General features: G+C 46.1%; 2 protein-coding genes and 1 non-coding gene across 4 annotated transcripts; 1 reads left to right on the top strand and 2 right to left on the bottom strand.

The window, feature by feature from the left end:
- Nucleotides 1–1070: 1070 nt before the first annotated feature.
- On the bottom strand, nucleotides 1071–3787 carry LOC139406165 (large ribosomal subunit protein eL24-like). Its single transcript, XM_071148652.1, has 6 exons — nucleotides 3738–3787; nucleotides 3536–3611; nucleotides 3102–3212; nucleotides 2444–2580; nucleotides 2061–2124; nucleotides 1071–1198 (listed from the first exon to the last, which is right to left on the bottom strand). Exons 1-6 carry the CDS (start codon nucleotides 3740–3742, stop codon nucleotides 1118–1120), a joined length of 474 nt encoding a protein of 157 aa, XP_071004753.1. The 5' UTR covers nucleotides 3743–3787; the 3' UTR covers nucleotides 1071–1117.
- On the bottom strand, nucleotides 2826–3005 carry LOC139406230 (small nucleolar RNA SNORA23). The gene has a single exon (XR_011633952.1). It is a non-coding gene; the product is annotated as a small nucleolar RNA SNORA23 (small nucleolar RNA).
- Nucleotides 3788–3974: 187 nt separating the features above from the next.
- On the top strand, nucleotides 3975–13803 carry LOC139406164 (centrosomal protein of 97 kDa-like). Of its 2 annotated transcripts, none has more exons than XM_071148651.1 (11): nucleotides 3975–4424; nucleotides 5063–5205; nucleotides 5417–5575; nucleotides 5667–5768; nucleotides 5889–6002; nucleotides 6166–6332; nucleotides 9523–9687; nucleotides 9988–10157; nucleotides 10275–10971; nucleotides 12044–12119; nucleotides 12449–13803. In XM_071148651.1, the coding sequence occupies exons 1-11, from the start codon at nucleotides 4391–4393 to the stop codon at nucleotides 12965–12967; spliced, it is 2346 nt and encodes a 781-aa protein (XP_071004752.1). In that variant the 5' UTR covers nucleotides 3975–4390; the 3' UTR covers nucleotides 12968–13803. The 2 variants fall into 2 exon arrangements, with proteins under 2 accessions (XP_071004752.1, XP_071004750.1); XM_071148649.1 differs by having other exon boundaries at nucleotides 3979–4043.

Genomic DNA, 13803 nt, shown 5'->3' with positions numbered 1-13803 from the left:
TAGTTAATCCACAATACTAACCTAATTGACAGGGTGAAAAGGAAATGTGAACAGAATGTTTAAAGTATTCTAAAACATGCATCCTGTTATAGGTATACTTATAAATTGTTAAGGACTGGGGAGTTAAGATGAAAAAGATAACGGAATGGAGCTAAGCACAGGCAAAATCCTTAATGAGAACCTGGTTGTCTTCTGTCCACCAGACACTGGGAGAAGAATTCACCTTTCAGTATGACAACCTAAAACACAAGGCCAAATCTACACAGGTGTTGCTTACCAAGAACACAGTGAATGTTCGAGTGGCCGAGTTACAGTTCTGACTTAAATCTACGACAAGACCGGTAAATGGCTGTCTAGCAACAATCACCCACCAATTTTACTGAGCTTGAAGAGCTTAGACTTTTATGAAATCATGTTTTCACTTTGTCATTATGGGGCAGTGTGTAGATGGGTGAGACTTTAACATTAATTTTGAATTCAGGATGTAACAAAATGTGGAATAAGTCAAGCGGTATAAATACTTTCTGAAGGCACTCGTCGATCCAGTATCCCTGCACATTATAAATCGTACTCGAACCGACCCTGTATTTAGTATGCTTACTTTGTGTTCTTATTTTTATAGCTTGTGTGTTTTTGTTCTACCTTATTTTTAGTATTACATTGTTATTGATGACTGCATTGTTGGGTTTAGAGCTTGCAAGAAAGGCTTTTCACTGTACTTGTGCACGTGACATTGAAACATAAAACACTAGTAAGGAAAGACAGGTCAGGGCGTATTTGAAAAATTTTTTTTTTTACCTTTATTTAACCTGGCAAGTCAGTTAAGAACAAATTCTTATTTTCAATGACGGCCTAGGAACAGTGGGTTAACTGCCTGTTCAGGGGCAGAACGACAGATTTGGACCTTGTCAGCTCGGGGGTTTGAACTTGCAACCTTCCTGTTACTAGTCCAACACTCTAACCACTAGGCTACCCTGGTATGACCTTACCAGGTCAGACAACAACTGTCAATTACACAAATATAGAAAAGAAAAGCACCGACAAACATGAGATCACACAGCCCAAACATCTTTGTTTACCAATAAAGTTTATTTCACAACCAACAAAGCAAAAAGGTTTAGCGTTTTCCTCCAACACGAGGTGCATTGACCTTCATTTGCTTTGCCACCTTGGGTTTGGGTGCTGCCTTGGCAGGGGCCTACAGAGGGAGACAAAGTACTCAGATTAGACCTTTGGAATCCAATTCAGTACCTGACCACAGTGCTAGGGTTATGCAGTTCATCACAGCTCTTGATAAACCACTTGGTACCATTAGAATTCCAAGCATAAATTAAAACCATAGGTGCCAACGCTGGCACCTGTGGACGACGCTGGACCAATTGTGCACCGCCCTATGGGACTCCCGATCACAGCAACTTGTGATACAGCCCGGGATTGAACCAGGGTCGTAGTGATGCCTCTAGCACAGATGCAGTGCCTTAGACCGCTGCGCCACTCGGGACCAGAGAGCGATACAAGAGGATGCAACTGAGTGCCTAAAGAGCCATTTCCCTTCCCTCTTCTGCAACATGACAACTGCTGAGGAGAACGTGCAGCATCGTTCGGTTGCGGAAGTCGACCCAATACTGCCAATTTTTTACTTTGTAAGCTTGAGTGTACCTTTAAAGGGGTAACGAACAGGAGAAACACTTACACCCTACCCTGCCCGTTTCAGTAAAAAGCTGAGGGATGGGCTGAAAAAAACACAACAACTCAAATTCATAGACAGACCTATGGATGCAAGGACTGACCATCCATGATATCACAATTATAGTTTTACCCATGTTGAGGCTGTAGTGTTTTATATACACTTTGTTTACCAAAATTTTAGTACAATTTAATATTTTGGCTTCTGATTAGGTACGACAGTTAAACTATCCGAATCTGAATTTCACAGACAAATGAAAATAGAGAGAAACCTTGCTGTGTTTTATAAATGCAGGTCATAAAGGTTTCTTACAGGCTTCTGAACAATCAGATTCACACCGTCATATAAACACATATCTATATTGCTATCTTACCTTAGCACCAGCGGCAGAGGGCTTCTTGGTTGTCTGCTTTGCCTTCTTGGCCTCCTTGGCAGCTCTGGAGACCAGAATGATAAAAAATTAGGCCCATTCCACACAAGCAAAACAAGACACGAGTCCAGACTGCAGAAATAACAAGTGATGAGAGAATAAAACCTGACTGACAATTCACCGTTCCATCTTACACTTAAAACAGTATCACAGCAAGGTGACAAGTCACAGTGTGAACAGCAGCTACATGTGCTTCACATGTCAAACTTGACAGAAACTTACTTTTTGAACACCACACATTAAGTGCCCCACAGCAGTAGACAGTTAATTTATTTGGCACCAACATGCCAGCCATTGCCATTTTACATCTAAAGAAACGTCCTCACCTGATGGCCTGCTCACGCTGGGCTTTGCGGACCTCAGGCTTCTGGTTCCTTTTGGCCATGATCTCGGCCAGGGAGGCGCCGGTGATGGCCCTCTGGAACTTCACAGCACGACGTGTGCGCTTCTTTGTCACCTCTTCCTGTTAGCACAGGAAATAGACAACATGCAGTCGGGAACACATTCTGGATCAGATATGGGCAGTTTGGTAGTGTTGATGAGTATCAATAGGCACAACACAGGAGAATACAGACATTTAAGTGTCAGTCAAGTGTCAGTCACCTATATGAATACTCATTGACAGTACCGTTCTTGCTAAATGAACAGTAACAATCACAGATGTATTCACATAACTGCAAACCCCTAACATCTTTCTCACATAGAAAGGTTTGTAGGAGAGTATGGAGGCTGACCAGTGGTAAGGAGTCAAAGACTTCACAGAGCCAGTACTATGATCTCCAGTGGCTCTATGGCCACAGGTGTGTGGAGTGAGCACTGCCGACAAGCTGTAAGACACAGCCTGGCGACGGTACATAACGCAGATGGCAACCACGCACACATCACACCCGCAGCCAAAAACAAAAAGGCACACTATGTCTGAACTAAGATTGTATAATCTGCGTTTGGGGGAAAATGATAGACAATAACTAGATAGGTACTTACAGATTGGCCCTTCTTGTGTTTGCGCCTATACAGCACAGTCCAGTTGATCTGTCTGGGGTTCCTCTTAGCCAGGAAGGCAGACTCACACTTAGCATTCAGGAACTGGAAAACCTGGGAAAGACAGAGGGTGTTAAACTACACATTAGTGAGATGTAGCATATTTGGCAACGTTGATATGTAACTTACATGTCTAGCTAGTTGTAATGTTATACCTGACGTGGATAAAGAACTTGGATTCTAACGTTAGCTAGCTAGCTGGAGATCTAGCAAAGTCGGTGTCCACGGGACAAACCAAGAACAGAGTACAAACACTACATGAACAGTTCTACTGTTACAATTACACAATATTGGCCACGGCTTATTGCGGTCAACCGTGAGAAATCAAACATTACTAAACAGCATTAGAGGAAGGGAGAGCAGCCATATCGCCGTACCTTTCCGTCTATCCTGGCGTATCGGACGCCATGGCCGGGGTATATTTTATACCCGCTGAAACTGCACAGCTCGACCCTGTAGCGGATTAAGATAAATCATGAATGGATTATCAACGTGTACTTGTGTAAATTATGTCATTTTTATTGGTAAAAGTGTTAATTTAAACATTTGATGGCAATAGATATTATTCCGTAAACTCACTTCATGATGGCTGAGGTGGACACAAAACCGGAAAGAAAGATGGCGGAAACGGAAACGAAGTTATAGGTGAGATTTCATAATTATTTATTTTAAAAATCTACGGATTTTTATCTACACATCATGTATTTTTTTAATTACATCCAGTCAGGATCAGTATTTTGATTTTCAAACATGAATATTGTTTATAAAAAAGTATTTGACCAATCAGCAACTAGATCGGTTGCTTGGTGTTGACACAAGCGGGAAGTATGGCGATGATAGAAAGGCAAGCCAAAGGACCCGATCAACAAATTGAACAAAATGAAGGTATTTTTCTTTTTTTATAGATATGTTTGATCAGTGTACACGTTTCAAAGTACCATCATGCTTTTTTCCGTTTCATATTGGGATTGCTACCAAGTGTAAATCTATTGAGATCTCTTTCCCACCTGATTATCAACAGCGCCCTGCACTGCAGTAAAGCTTATTGTAGTTTTTTTTAAACCAAGCATAGTGGTCCTTTAATGACAAACGGACATTTTTGAACTACATATTCCAATCAATTCTAAGCGTTCTTTCTGTTGTTTTCGCCGGAGGTCTCTAACAAGACAGTTGTGCTTTGGCAAGCACGCTAGCGTAGCGAGTTTGGTGCAGCCTCGTATATTCTGCGCGAAATGGGAGTATCAGATTTGACTTTTGACACAACTGGTGAGTGTATGACAGCTCCCTTCGTGTGACGTTTGACTTTGTAGGGCAACGATTTAGTGAACATACGTATGTTTCAATGATTGGTTCTGTCCTACGTTAGCTAGCTCGAACTACTGACTGTAGCTAGCTACCCATCCTTTCATTATCTAAAAGTCCAGAGTCATGCGTCCAGGACTGGAGTGTTTTCAGTAGAGCTATGTTTCATTGCATATGTGAAATTGTTTTCACTGTCTGACCAATAATCCCAATACCATGCTGGATTTTCACACCCAGAATTTCTTTATGTACTGCTATATCAGCTACTCAATCAACAGAGTGAAGGTGAATGAATCAACATCCCTCAGACTAATAGTCTGCCCAGTAGGAATAAACTGTATGATAGTGATCAACAGCAGTTCTCCAAGATGGCTTCCATGTTCCATTTGGATCCTTTTCTGTATCTTGCTTGAGGCTGTGTCTACAGTATGTACATAGTAGATTTATAAGCTTGCCTCCCTAGTTGCTGTTGTCCTCCGCTGTATGGCTCATACTGTTTCTATGTATCGTTCGTGTTCATGGTGATACTACCAACATGTGCATAATAGATTATACATCCACCCACGCCCATGTTTTTATGTTTCTCTCTGTTTCTCCTTTAGGTCCAGTGGTGGACCTGTCAGCGCAGGGTCTGCAGAAACTGGAACCCAGTTTCACCTGCTCTGATGAAACACACACACTCATTCTGGACAGGAACCACATCATGAAACTGGACAATCTGGAGAGGAGCCGAGGCCTCCAACAGGTAGACCTTTCTATCCAAGCACTTTCTATCCAAGCACATTTGATGGAATCTGGTCCACTTAATTGTTGAACATTGTTGAATTCCTCAGATTATTTGTAAATGGGCATTTACGAGTTGTTGCAAACTTGTAATGCACTAAATTGGGTTGTATTAGTTCCCTCTATATTGTCTTGCTGTCTTATTCTGCCTCTCTCTGTTCTGTGCTGGGCAGCTGTCAGTTGCTGGTAACCGCCTGGTGCGGATGATGGGTGTGTGTCGTCTAACCGAGCTGAGAGTTCTGAACCTGCCCAATAACAGTATTGGCTATATTGAAGGGCTGAGAGACCTTCCACACCTGGAGTGGCTCAACCTGTCAGGCAACAATATCAAGGTGAGGGGAAGAAAGTTGACAATGTACTCCCTCCATAATGTGTTCATTTTGTCTCCTGATCAAGGAATTTGGATATCCACTTTTCCCTCAGGTCATTGAGCAGCTCAACGGCTGTGTGGCTCTCCAACACTTGGACGTGTCTGACAACAACATCTCCAACATTGGTGATCTTACCAAGCTGTTAGCCTTAAAGGTGAGAACAGGTCTTGCCTCATGACTTTTCAGAGTTATGGGGATGCAGATAGAATTCTGGAGCATGAAGCAGAACAGTTTTTCTGTGGTGTTGATTGACAGGCTGCTATTTCTCTTGCAGACCCTTCTCCTTCATGGTAACAGCATTACGACGCTACGGACTGTCCCCACTCATTTGCCCGCCCATCTGTCCATCCTCTCCCTGGCAGAGAATGAGATCAGAGACCTCAACGAGGTAAAGACCCTGCTTTTTTGTCCCTTTGCACTCTTTACTTTCTCTCTTTGCTCTCGTTTTGTCTTTTCACTCTCACCTGCTCTGCTTTTAACAACAATCTCTTTCCTACTTCTCTCTCACTTGCTTGTCTCTATTTCTTTCTCTCTCTCTCTGCCTCCCACAGGTCTCCTACCTGGCACCCCTCCATGACCTGGAACAGCTCTCCATTATGAGTAACCCCTGCATCATGGCAACCCCCTCGTTGCCTGGATACGACAACCGGCCGTACATCATGAGCTGGTGCCTGAACCTGAAGATCCTGGACGGATACTTGGTGTCACAGAAAGAAGGGTGAGACCAGGTCCAGAACTCCAGTGAAGTTAAAAATGCTAACTATACAGGGGAAGGAGGGTAGCATTGATTGACATTAAGGTTTGCCCTATTGCCTGGTGCAAGTGATCTGAGCAGTCGTGCATGTTGAGCCAGCTCTGAGGTTGCCGCATTGGGTGGGTGATTTTATTTTACTGGTAACAAACAAAATGCAAGTAGTTTAGCCTTTTTGGTTCCTCCCTTGTGTAGGTGAAAATAGCTTGTTCAAATCAAATCAAATTTTATTTGTCACATACACATGGTTAGCAGATAATGCGAGTGTAGCGAAATGCTTGTGCTTCTAGTTCCGACAATGCAGTAATAACCAACAAGTAATCTAACTAACAATTCCAAAACTACTGTCTTGTACACAGTGTAAGGGGATAAAGAATATGTACATAAGGATATATGAATGAGTGATGGTACAGAGCAGCATAGGCAAGATACAGTAGATGGTATCGAGTACAGTATGTACAAATGAGATGAGTATGTAAACAAAGTGGCATAGTTTAAAGTGACTAGTGATACATGTATTACATAAGGATACAGTCGATGATATAGAGTACAGTATATACGTATGCATATGAGATGAATAATGTAGGGTAAGTAACATTATATAAGGTAGCATTGTTTAAAGTGGCTAGTGATATATTTACATCATTTCCCATCAATTCCCATTATTAAAGTGGCTGGAGTTGAGTCAGTGTCAGTGTGTTGGCAGCAGCCACTCAGTGTTAGTGGTGGCTGTTTAACAGTCTGATGGCCTTGAGATAGAAGCTGTTTTTCAGTCTCTCGGTCCCAGCTTTGATGCACCTGTACTGACCTCGCCTTCTGGATGATAGCGGGGTGAACAGGCAGTGGCTCGGGTGGTTGATGTCCTTGATGATCTTTATGGCCTTCCTGTAACATCGGGTGGTGTAGGTGTCCTGGAGGGCAGGTAGTTTGCCCCCGGTGATGCGTTGTGCAGACCTCACTACCCTCTGGAGAGCCTTACGGTTGAGGGCGGAGCAGTTGCCGTACCAGGCGGTGATACAGCCTGCCAGGATGCTCTCGATTGTGCATCTGTAGAAGTTTGTGAGTGCTTTTGGTGACAGGCCGAATTTCTTCAGCCTCCTGAGGTTGAAGAGGCGCCGCTGCGCCTTCTTCACGATGCTGTCTGTGTGAGTGGACCAATTCAGTTTGTCTGTGATGTGTATGCCGAGGAACTTAAAACTTGCTACCCTCTCCACTACTGTTCCATCGATGTGGATAGGGGGGTGTTCCCTCTGCTGTTTCCTGAAGTCCACAATCATCTCCTTAGTTTTGTTGACGTTGAGTGTGAGGTTATTTTCCTGACACCACACTCCGAGGGCCCTCACCTCCTCCCTGTAGGCCGTCTCGTCGTTGTTGGTAATCAAGCCTACCACTGTTGTGTCGTCCGCAAACTTGATGATTGAGTTGGAGGCGTGCGTGGCCACGCAGTCGTGGGTGAACAGGGAGTACAGGAGAGGGCTCAGAACGCACCCTTGTGGGGCCCCAGTGTTGAGGATCAGCGGGGAGGAGATGTTGTTGCCTACCCTCACCACCTGGGGGCGGCCCGTCAGGAAGTCCAGTACCCAGTTGCACAGGGCGGGGTCGAGACCCAGGGTCTCGAGCTTGATGACGAGCTTGGAGGGTACTATGGTGTTGAATGCCGAGCTGTAGTCGATGAACAGCATTCTCACATAGGTATTCCTCTTGTCCAGATGGGTTAGGGCAGTGTGCAGTGTGGTTGAGATTGCATCATCTGTGGACCTATTTGGGCGGTAAGCAAATTGGAGTGGGTCTAGGGTGTCAGGTAGGGTGGAGGTGATATGGTCCTTGACTAGTCTCTCAAAGCACTTCATGATGACGGATGTGAGTGCTACGGGGCGGTAGTCGTTTAGCTCAGTTACCTTAGCTTTCTTGGGAACAGGAACAATGGTGGCCCTCTTGAAGCATGTGGGAACAGCAGACTGGTATAGGGATTGATTGAATATGTCCGTAAACACACCGGCCAGCTGGTCTGCGCATGCTCTGAGGGCGCGGCTGGGGATGCCGTCTGGGCCTGCAGCCTTGCGAGGGTTAACACGTTTACATGTCTTACTCACCTCGGCTGCAGTGAAGGAGAGACCGCATGTTTTCGTTGCAGGCCGTGTCAGTGGCACTGTATTGTCCTCAAAGCGGGCAAAAAAGTTATTTAGTCTGCCTGGGAGCAAGACATCCTGGTCCGTGACTGGGCTGGATTTCTTCCTGTAGTCCGTGATTGACTGTAGACCCTGCCACATGCCTCTTGTGTCTGAGCCGTTGAATTGAGATTCTACTTTGTCTCTGTACTGGCGCTTAGCTTGTTTGATAGCCTTGCGGAGGGAATAGCTGCACTGTTTGTATTCGGTCATGTTACCAGACACCTTGCCCTGATTAAAAGCAGTGGTTCGCGCTTTCAGTTTCACACGAATGCTGCCATCAATCCACGGTTTCTGGTTAGGGAATGTTTTAATCGTTGCTATGGGAACGACATTTTCAACACACGTTCTAATGAACTCGCACACCGAATCAGCGTATTCGTCAATGTTGTTATCTGACGCAATACGAAACATCTCCCAGTCCACGTGATGGAAGCAGTCTTGGAGTGTGGAGTCAGCTTGGTCGGACCAGCGTTGGACAGACCTCAGCGTGGGAGCCTCTTGTTTTAGTTTCTGTCTGTAGGCAGGGATCAACAAAATGGAGTCGTGGTCAGCTTTTCCGAAAGGGGGGCGGGGCAGGGCCTTATATGCGTCGCGGAAGTTAGAGTAACAATGATCCAAGGTCTTTCCACCCCTGGTTGCGCAATCGATATGCTGATAAAATTTAGGGAGTCTTGTTTTCAGATTAGCCTTGTTAAAATCCCCAGCTACAATGAATGCAGCCTCCGGATAAATCGTTTCCAGTTTGCAGAGAGTTAAATAAAGTTCAATTTTCAGGCAAGTGATCATAATCTTCAGGCAACCAAAATCTACTCCTGACTTGCCCTAAGGGCAAGTGCCTTTCAGACCATAATGTCAATCCCTGGGTAGAGAAACGGGCTGGTGACTGCAAGGTTGCTGTGTCGTACTATGTAGTTATAACATCAAAGTGTTGAGTAATGATCACTATCATTGCTAGTCAATAATGTCTCTATTGTTTGCGATCTCAGGTTGAAGGCGGAGTGGCTGTACAGCCAGGGCAAAGGTCGCTCGTACCGGCCAGGTCAGCACGTACAACTGGTCCAGTACCTTGCCACCGTGTGCCCTTTGACCTCCACTTCAACCCTGGAGACGGCCGAGGATGCCAAGCTGGAGAAGATCCTCAGCAAGCAGAGGTAGGACAATACATCCACAACTGGGCTGTGAGGCCAACAGCTGTTCGGTGAGGTCAACTATCACACTGGCAGTGGATATGTTCTCCTCCTTGTGATCACTTGGAAAAAGCTCTAGCTATAATTCCAACCCATTGTTACAAACCAGCTGACCCTAAACTGGATCAATGTGCCTCTGTGTCTTTTCTGCTTAGTTTTGGTCATTTAACTTTTTTTTTAAAGGAGGCACCGCAATGTATCTTAAGGGATACTCTCTCCTTTCAATCCCATTACTTTAACCAGGGGTCCTGTGTATATCTCCAGGTTCCACCAGAGGCAGCTCCAACAGCAGACCCAAGGGGGTTCCCCCAGCCCTCCCCGCCCCACCCAGCTGGATGTGGAGACTCACAGCCCCTGTCATGTGCCTCCACTAGGGGGAGCCAGAGAGGCAGACAGAGCCACGCCTGTGACTGCCCCACCAGCCAGACAGACAGGTAGCAGATGAACTCTACCTGTTTTGTATTTTTTTGTTTCTGTAAATACTGTAACTCTCAGTGTGTGTCTGGTGTGTAAATCTCACATTTTCCTCTCTCGTGTGTGTGTGTGTCCAGAGCCAGCGATCCTGCAGATAAACACCTGGCTGGGCTGCGAAGCCTCCCAGGCGGGCGCACCTCCTCTCCGTGGCCCCAGGGGTATGGAGGACAGCCTCTACCTGGAGGATGTTCAGAGCCAGACGGACGAAGATAAACTCACCGGTAGTCTGCTCTCCTCTGAGTCCACCTTTCTACCTGTCACCTCTGACCCCGCACACTCTGACAGCGAGGACGAAACTGAGACATTTGAGCCTGACTCGCTGGCGCCTGAACACCCCATCCGTCCCAAAAAGACCTCTCCTGAAAAGACCCAACACGCACCCTTGGAAAGGGAGAGCGAGGTGGATAATAGAGTGAAGGAGGTAAAGGGAGAAAGGGTGTCGGCTGACAGCCACCTCACCTGTACCTCAACCGTCAGTCCACCTGTGACGGCAGATGACCAATCACAGACCAATGACAGCGATCCGCTCCAGGGAGCATACTCAAACTGCGTTGCTGCAGAGGTGAGGGTGGGACCAAAGCAGGAAGAGGAAGCGGTGGTGAGATGTGACAGGCTGGGCCGCTGTGAGGCAGACAAGGCAGCCGTCAGGATCCAGGCATGGTGGAGGGGAATGTGGGCTCGGCGTAGCCACCCTCTGGCCAAAGAGGTCCGGTGTGAGATCCGCCTGCGCAGGATGCAGGAGCACATAATCTTCCTGTCTGGAGAGTTAGAGAGGTATGGAAGAGGCCCCAATCAATCCAAGGGCTGCTTTCTGATTCTCTGCCCTTCTCCAGAAGTGTGCACTTGTTCACTCCCCCTCATGCATTTTAAAGCATTGGATTTGTTGCTTTATGGCTGGAGGGAGTTTCCACAATATTCCTCACACCAGTCCTTTCCTTTTAAATACATGAGGGGGAGTGTACGAGTGCACACTTATCTTAGAAGGGTAGAAAATTGGAATGTAGACACGGACCACCACGTCAGGCTAGAGATGTAGGTTTCTAGCAGTGGAGGTTGCTGAGGAGAGGACGGCTCATAATAATGGCTGGACCAGAGCAAATGGAATGGCATCAAACACATGGAAACCATGGAAACCATGTATTTGATACTATTCCACTAATTCCTCTCCAGCCATTACCACAGGCCGGTCCTCCCCAACCTCCTGACATTTCTAGAGAACCTGGCAAGATAATATCCATACAAAACCATTGTCGCTAGAAAGAGCAGACATTTAGCCTTTTGTAAGCAGTGCACAAAGAGCCATGTCTTTAGCCACGCTTAAAGGCAACATGTAAAGTGTTGATTTCATGAGCTGATATAAAAGATCCCAGACATTTTTCATAAGCACAAAAAGCTTATTTCTCTCAAATGTTGTGCACAAGTTTGTGCACAAGTTTGTTTACTTCCCTGTTAGTGAGCATTTCTCCTTTGCAAAGATAATCCATCCACCTGATAGGTGTGGCATATCAAGAAGCTGATTAAACAGAATTATTATTACACATTATGCTGGGGACAATAAAAGGCCACTCTAAAATGTGCAGTGTTGTCACACAACACAATGCCACAGATGTCTCAAGTTAAGGGAGCGTGCAATTGCATCAGAATATAGCTATTAAAACATTGGATGCCTTGGGGGGGATATGCTGTCCCTGGAACAGGTAACTTCACAGTCTTTCAACACTTCTAATGGCACAGCCAGATAGTTCTGAAGGGTGAAGGTATCTAGCCTTTTATGTTGAATATCATGTATATCAGGAAAATGCATATGTTAAGTACTTCCAACTAATACATTTCCGTTTGTGTACAGGGTGCGCCAGCACCACGAAGAGGAGAGGTTACAGAGACTGGTACAGGAGGAGGCTGTGAACTTTCTATGGAGTCAGGTCAGTAATACACTAATCTCTCGTGGACTGACTACGTAAACATAAATGGTACTGTAGAGGTGTCACGATACAACGGGATGCGTGAGATCACGAGCAGCATTAGTTATGGTGCTTTGGACCAATCAACTTGCAAAGAGAGGGGGTGGAGCTCTTCATCTCATCTCTTAACACGTATGGCTTGAACCAGAACTAAATCAAACATCTGACCAATTACGCAAGTATTTAGTTCTGGGTTAACTAAGATTAGTGATAAACAAGGTCATGGATCAATCAGATTCAGATTCACGCTCACACACCCTTTCTCACTCCTTCTTCCCATCTCGCTGCAGCTTCAGTCCATGCAGCAGTGGCAGCGTACTGTGGAGGGGCAGCTGGCCAGTGTGTCTCAGGCTGGGTCATCTCCTGCTCCAGCCCTGACCCCCGGGCTCCCTCCAGCTCTTCAGTTCCCCCTGCCTGTGGCCTTCAGCACTGCAGACCCGGCTTGCACAGACCTCTCCTTCCCGGACTCAGGCTTCCAGTTTACAGGTGAACAGCAGGCGGGGCAGGAAGACACCTTCCTGAGCTGTGGGACGGGCGACTCTCTGGAGACTGTGCGGGCGCTGGCCTTGGGGGGGTCCATGGCTCCTGGCGTTGGGAGGGACAGTCAGGACTGCAGTCTGCTGGAGCAGTACCTGTCCTCTGTGCAACAGAGAGAGGCGGAGGAGGGGGGTGCCAGCGACAGAACAGGCACACCACAGCCCCCCTCACCTCTCTCACTGGCCGAAATGGAACAGCCTGACTCCAACACTCAGAACACCGCCCAGAGTGAAGACACAGAGCAGCAACACACACTGGGAGGTCCAATCTGATGTGCCTGTCCCTCTCCTGATCTTTTCTCCTGGTCTTCTGGGATTAGCTAAGAGACTGCCCATAAACTCAGTCCACCTGTGCTGATGAATGTTATTGATGGCTCTAACAGCGCCTCTAAGAATTTACTGACTCACATCCATATAACGAGTGGTATATGGACTCAAGGATGTGGATATGTTTGTATAGCCCGGAGGATTTTTCTCCCTTTAATTCTCTTGGACAATGCTACAGTATTCATTGTCATGATCTGTCAGTCAGTTTGGCTAATGCTTCCTTCACTTACGTTGGGGAGACGCGGGAACTGCCGTTCCAACTGCCGTTCCAACTGCCGTTCCAACTGCCGTTCCAACTGCCGTTCCAACTGCCGTTCCCTGGTTTTTCCCCACGCGGCCGACACGCAATCTTATATTTCTGCGATTTAATGGTCATCCGCGGCGTGTCCCGATGTTAAGGGTTGCACGGCGGAAGACCAGATTCTCCAAGAGTATCAGATAGAACTACAATTCACATATATAAGTGCCGCTACTTGGTCGTCCCAAATCTCCTCAATGTCAATCTACCTTTAAGTAGAAACCGATTGGCTACAGTTCAGGCTAGACAGCTCGGCTCTAAATGTAATTCCAATTTCTTCTGTATTTAAATGCCTCAATCTATCCTTGTATTCCTGCAGGTGAGTGAGAGGACCAGGTCTGGACTAGATGATTTGGCGTGAATGTAAATATCACAGCGTGCTGAGAAGGTAGTTTAGTTGCTGAGAATGGTTAAATGCAAATTGTAAAAAAAGATTTGTAAAAATCTGGTGCTCTATGTTTACACAATAAAATGTTTTCTTTAA

This window comes from Oncorhynchus clarkii, chromosome 3 (genome assembly GCF_045791955.1).
Source record: "Oncorhynchus clarkii lewisi isolate Uvic-CL-2024 chromosome 3, UVic_Ocla_1.0, whole genome shotgun sequence".
In the NCBI taxonomy this organism is placed as follows: Eukaryota; Metazoa; Chordata; class Actinopteri; order Salmoniformes; family Salmonidae; genus Oncorhynchus; species Oncorhynchus clarkii.
The sequence above is the reverse complement of the archived record's forward strand: the minus strand, read 5'-3'. Positions and strand labels throughout refer to the sequence as shown.

Coding starts and splice junctions, on each gene's coding strand:
- LOC139406165 (XM_071148652.1), bottom strand. Junction 2,581..3,101: donor AACACAAGAAGGGCCAATCT/GTAAGTACCTAT, acceptor CTGTGCTAACAG/GAAGAGGTGACAAAGAAGCG. Junction 2,125..2,443: donor CAGCGTGAGCAGGCCATCAG/GTGAGGACGTTT, acceptor TCTGGTCTCCAG/AGCTGCCAAGGAGGCCAAGA.
- LOC139406164 (XM_071148649.1), top strand. CDS start 3,986: ATGGCGATGATAGAAAGGCAAGCCAAAGGACCCGATCAACAAATTGAA. Junction 6,333..9,522: donor TTGGTGTCACAGAAAGAAGG/GTGAGACCAGGT, acceptor TTGCGATCTCAG/GTTGAAGGCGGAGTGGCTGT. Junction 12,120..12,448: donor TGAACTTTCTATGGAGTCAG/GTCAGTAATACA, acceptor ATCTCGCTGCAG/CTTCAGTCCATGCAGCAGTG.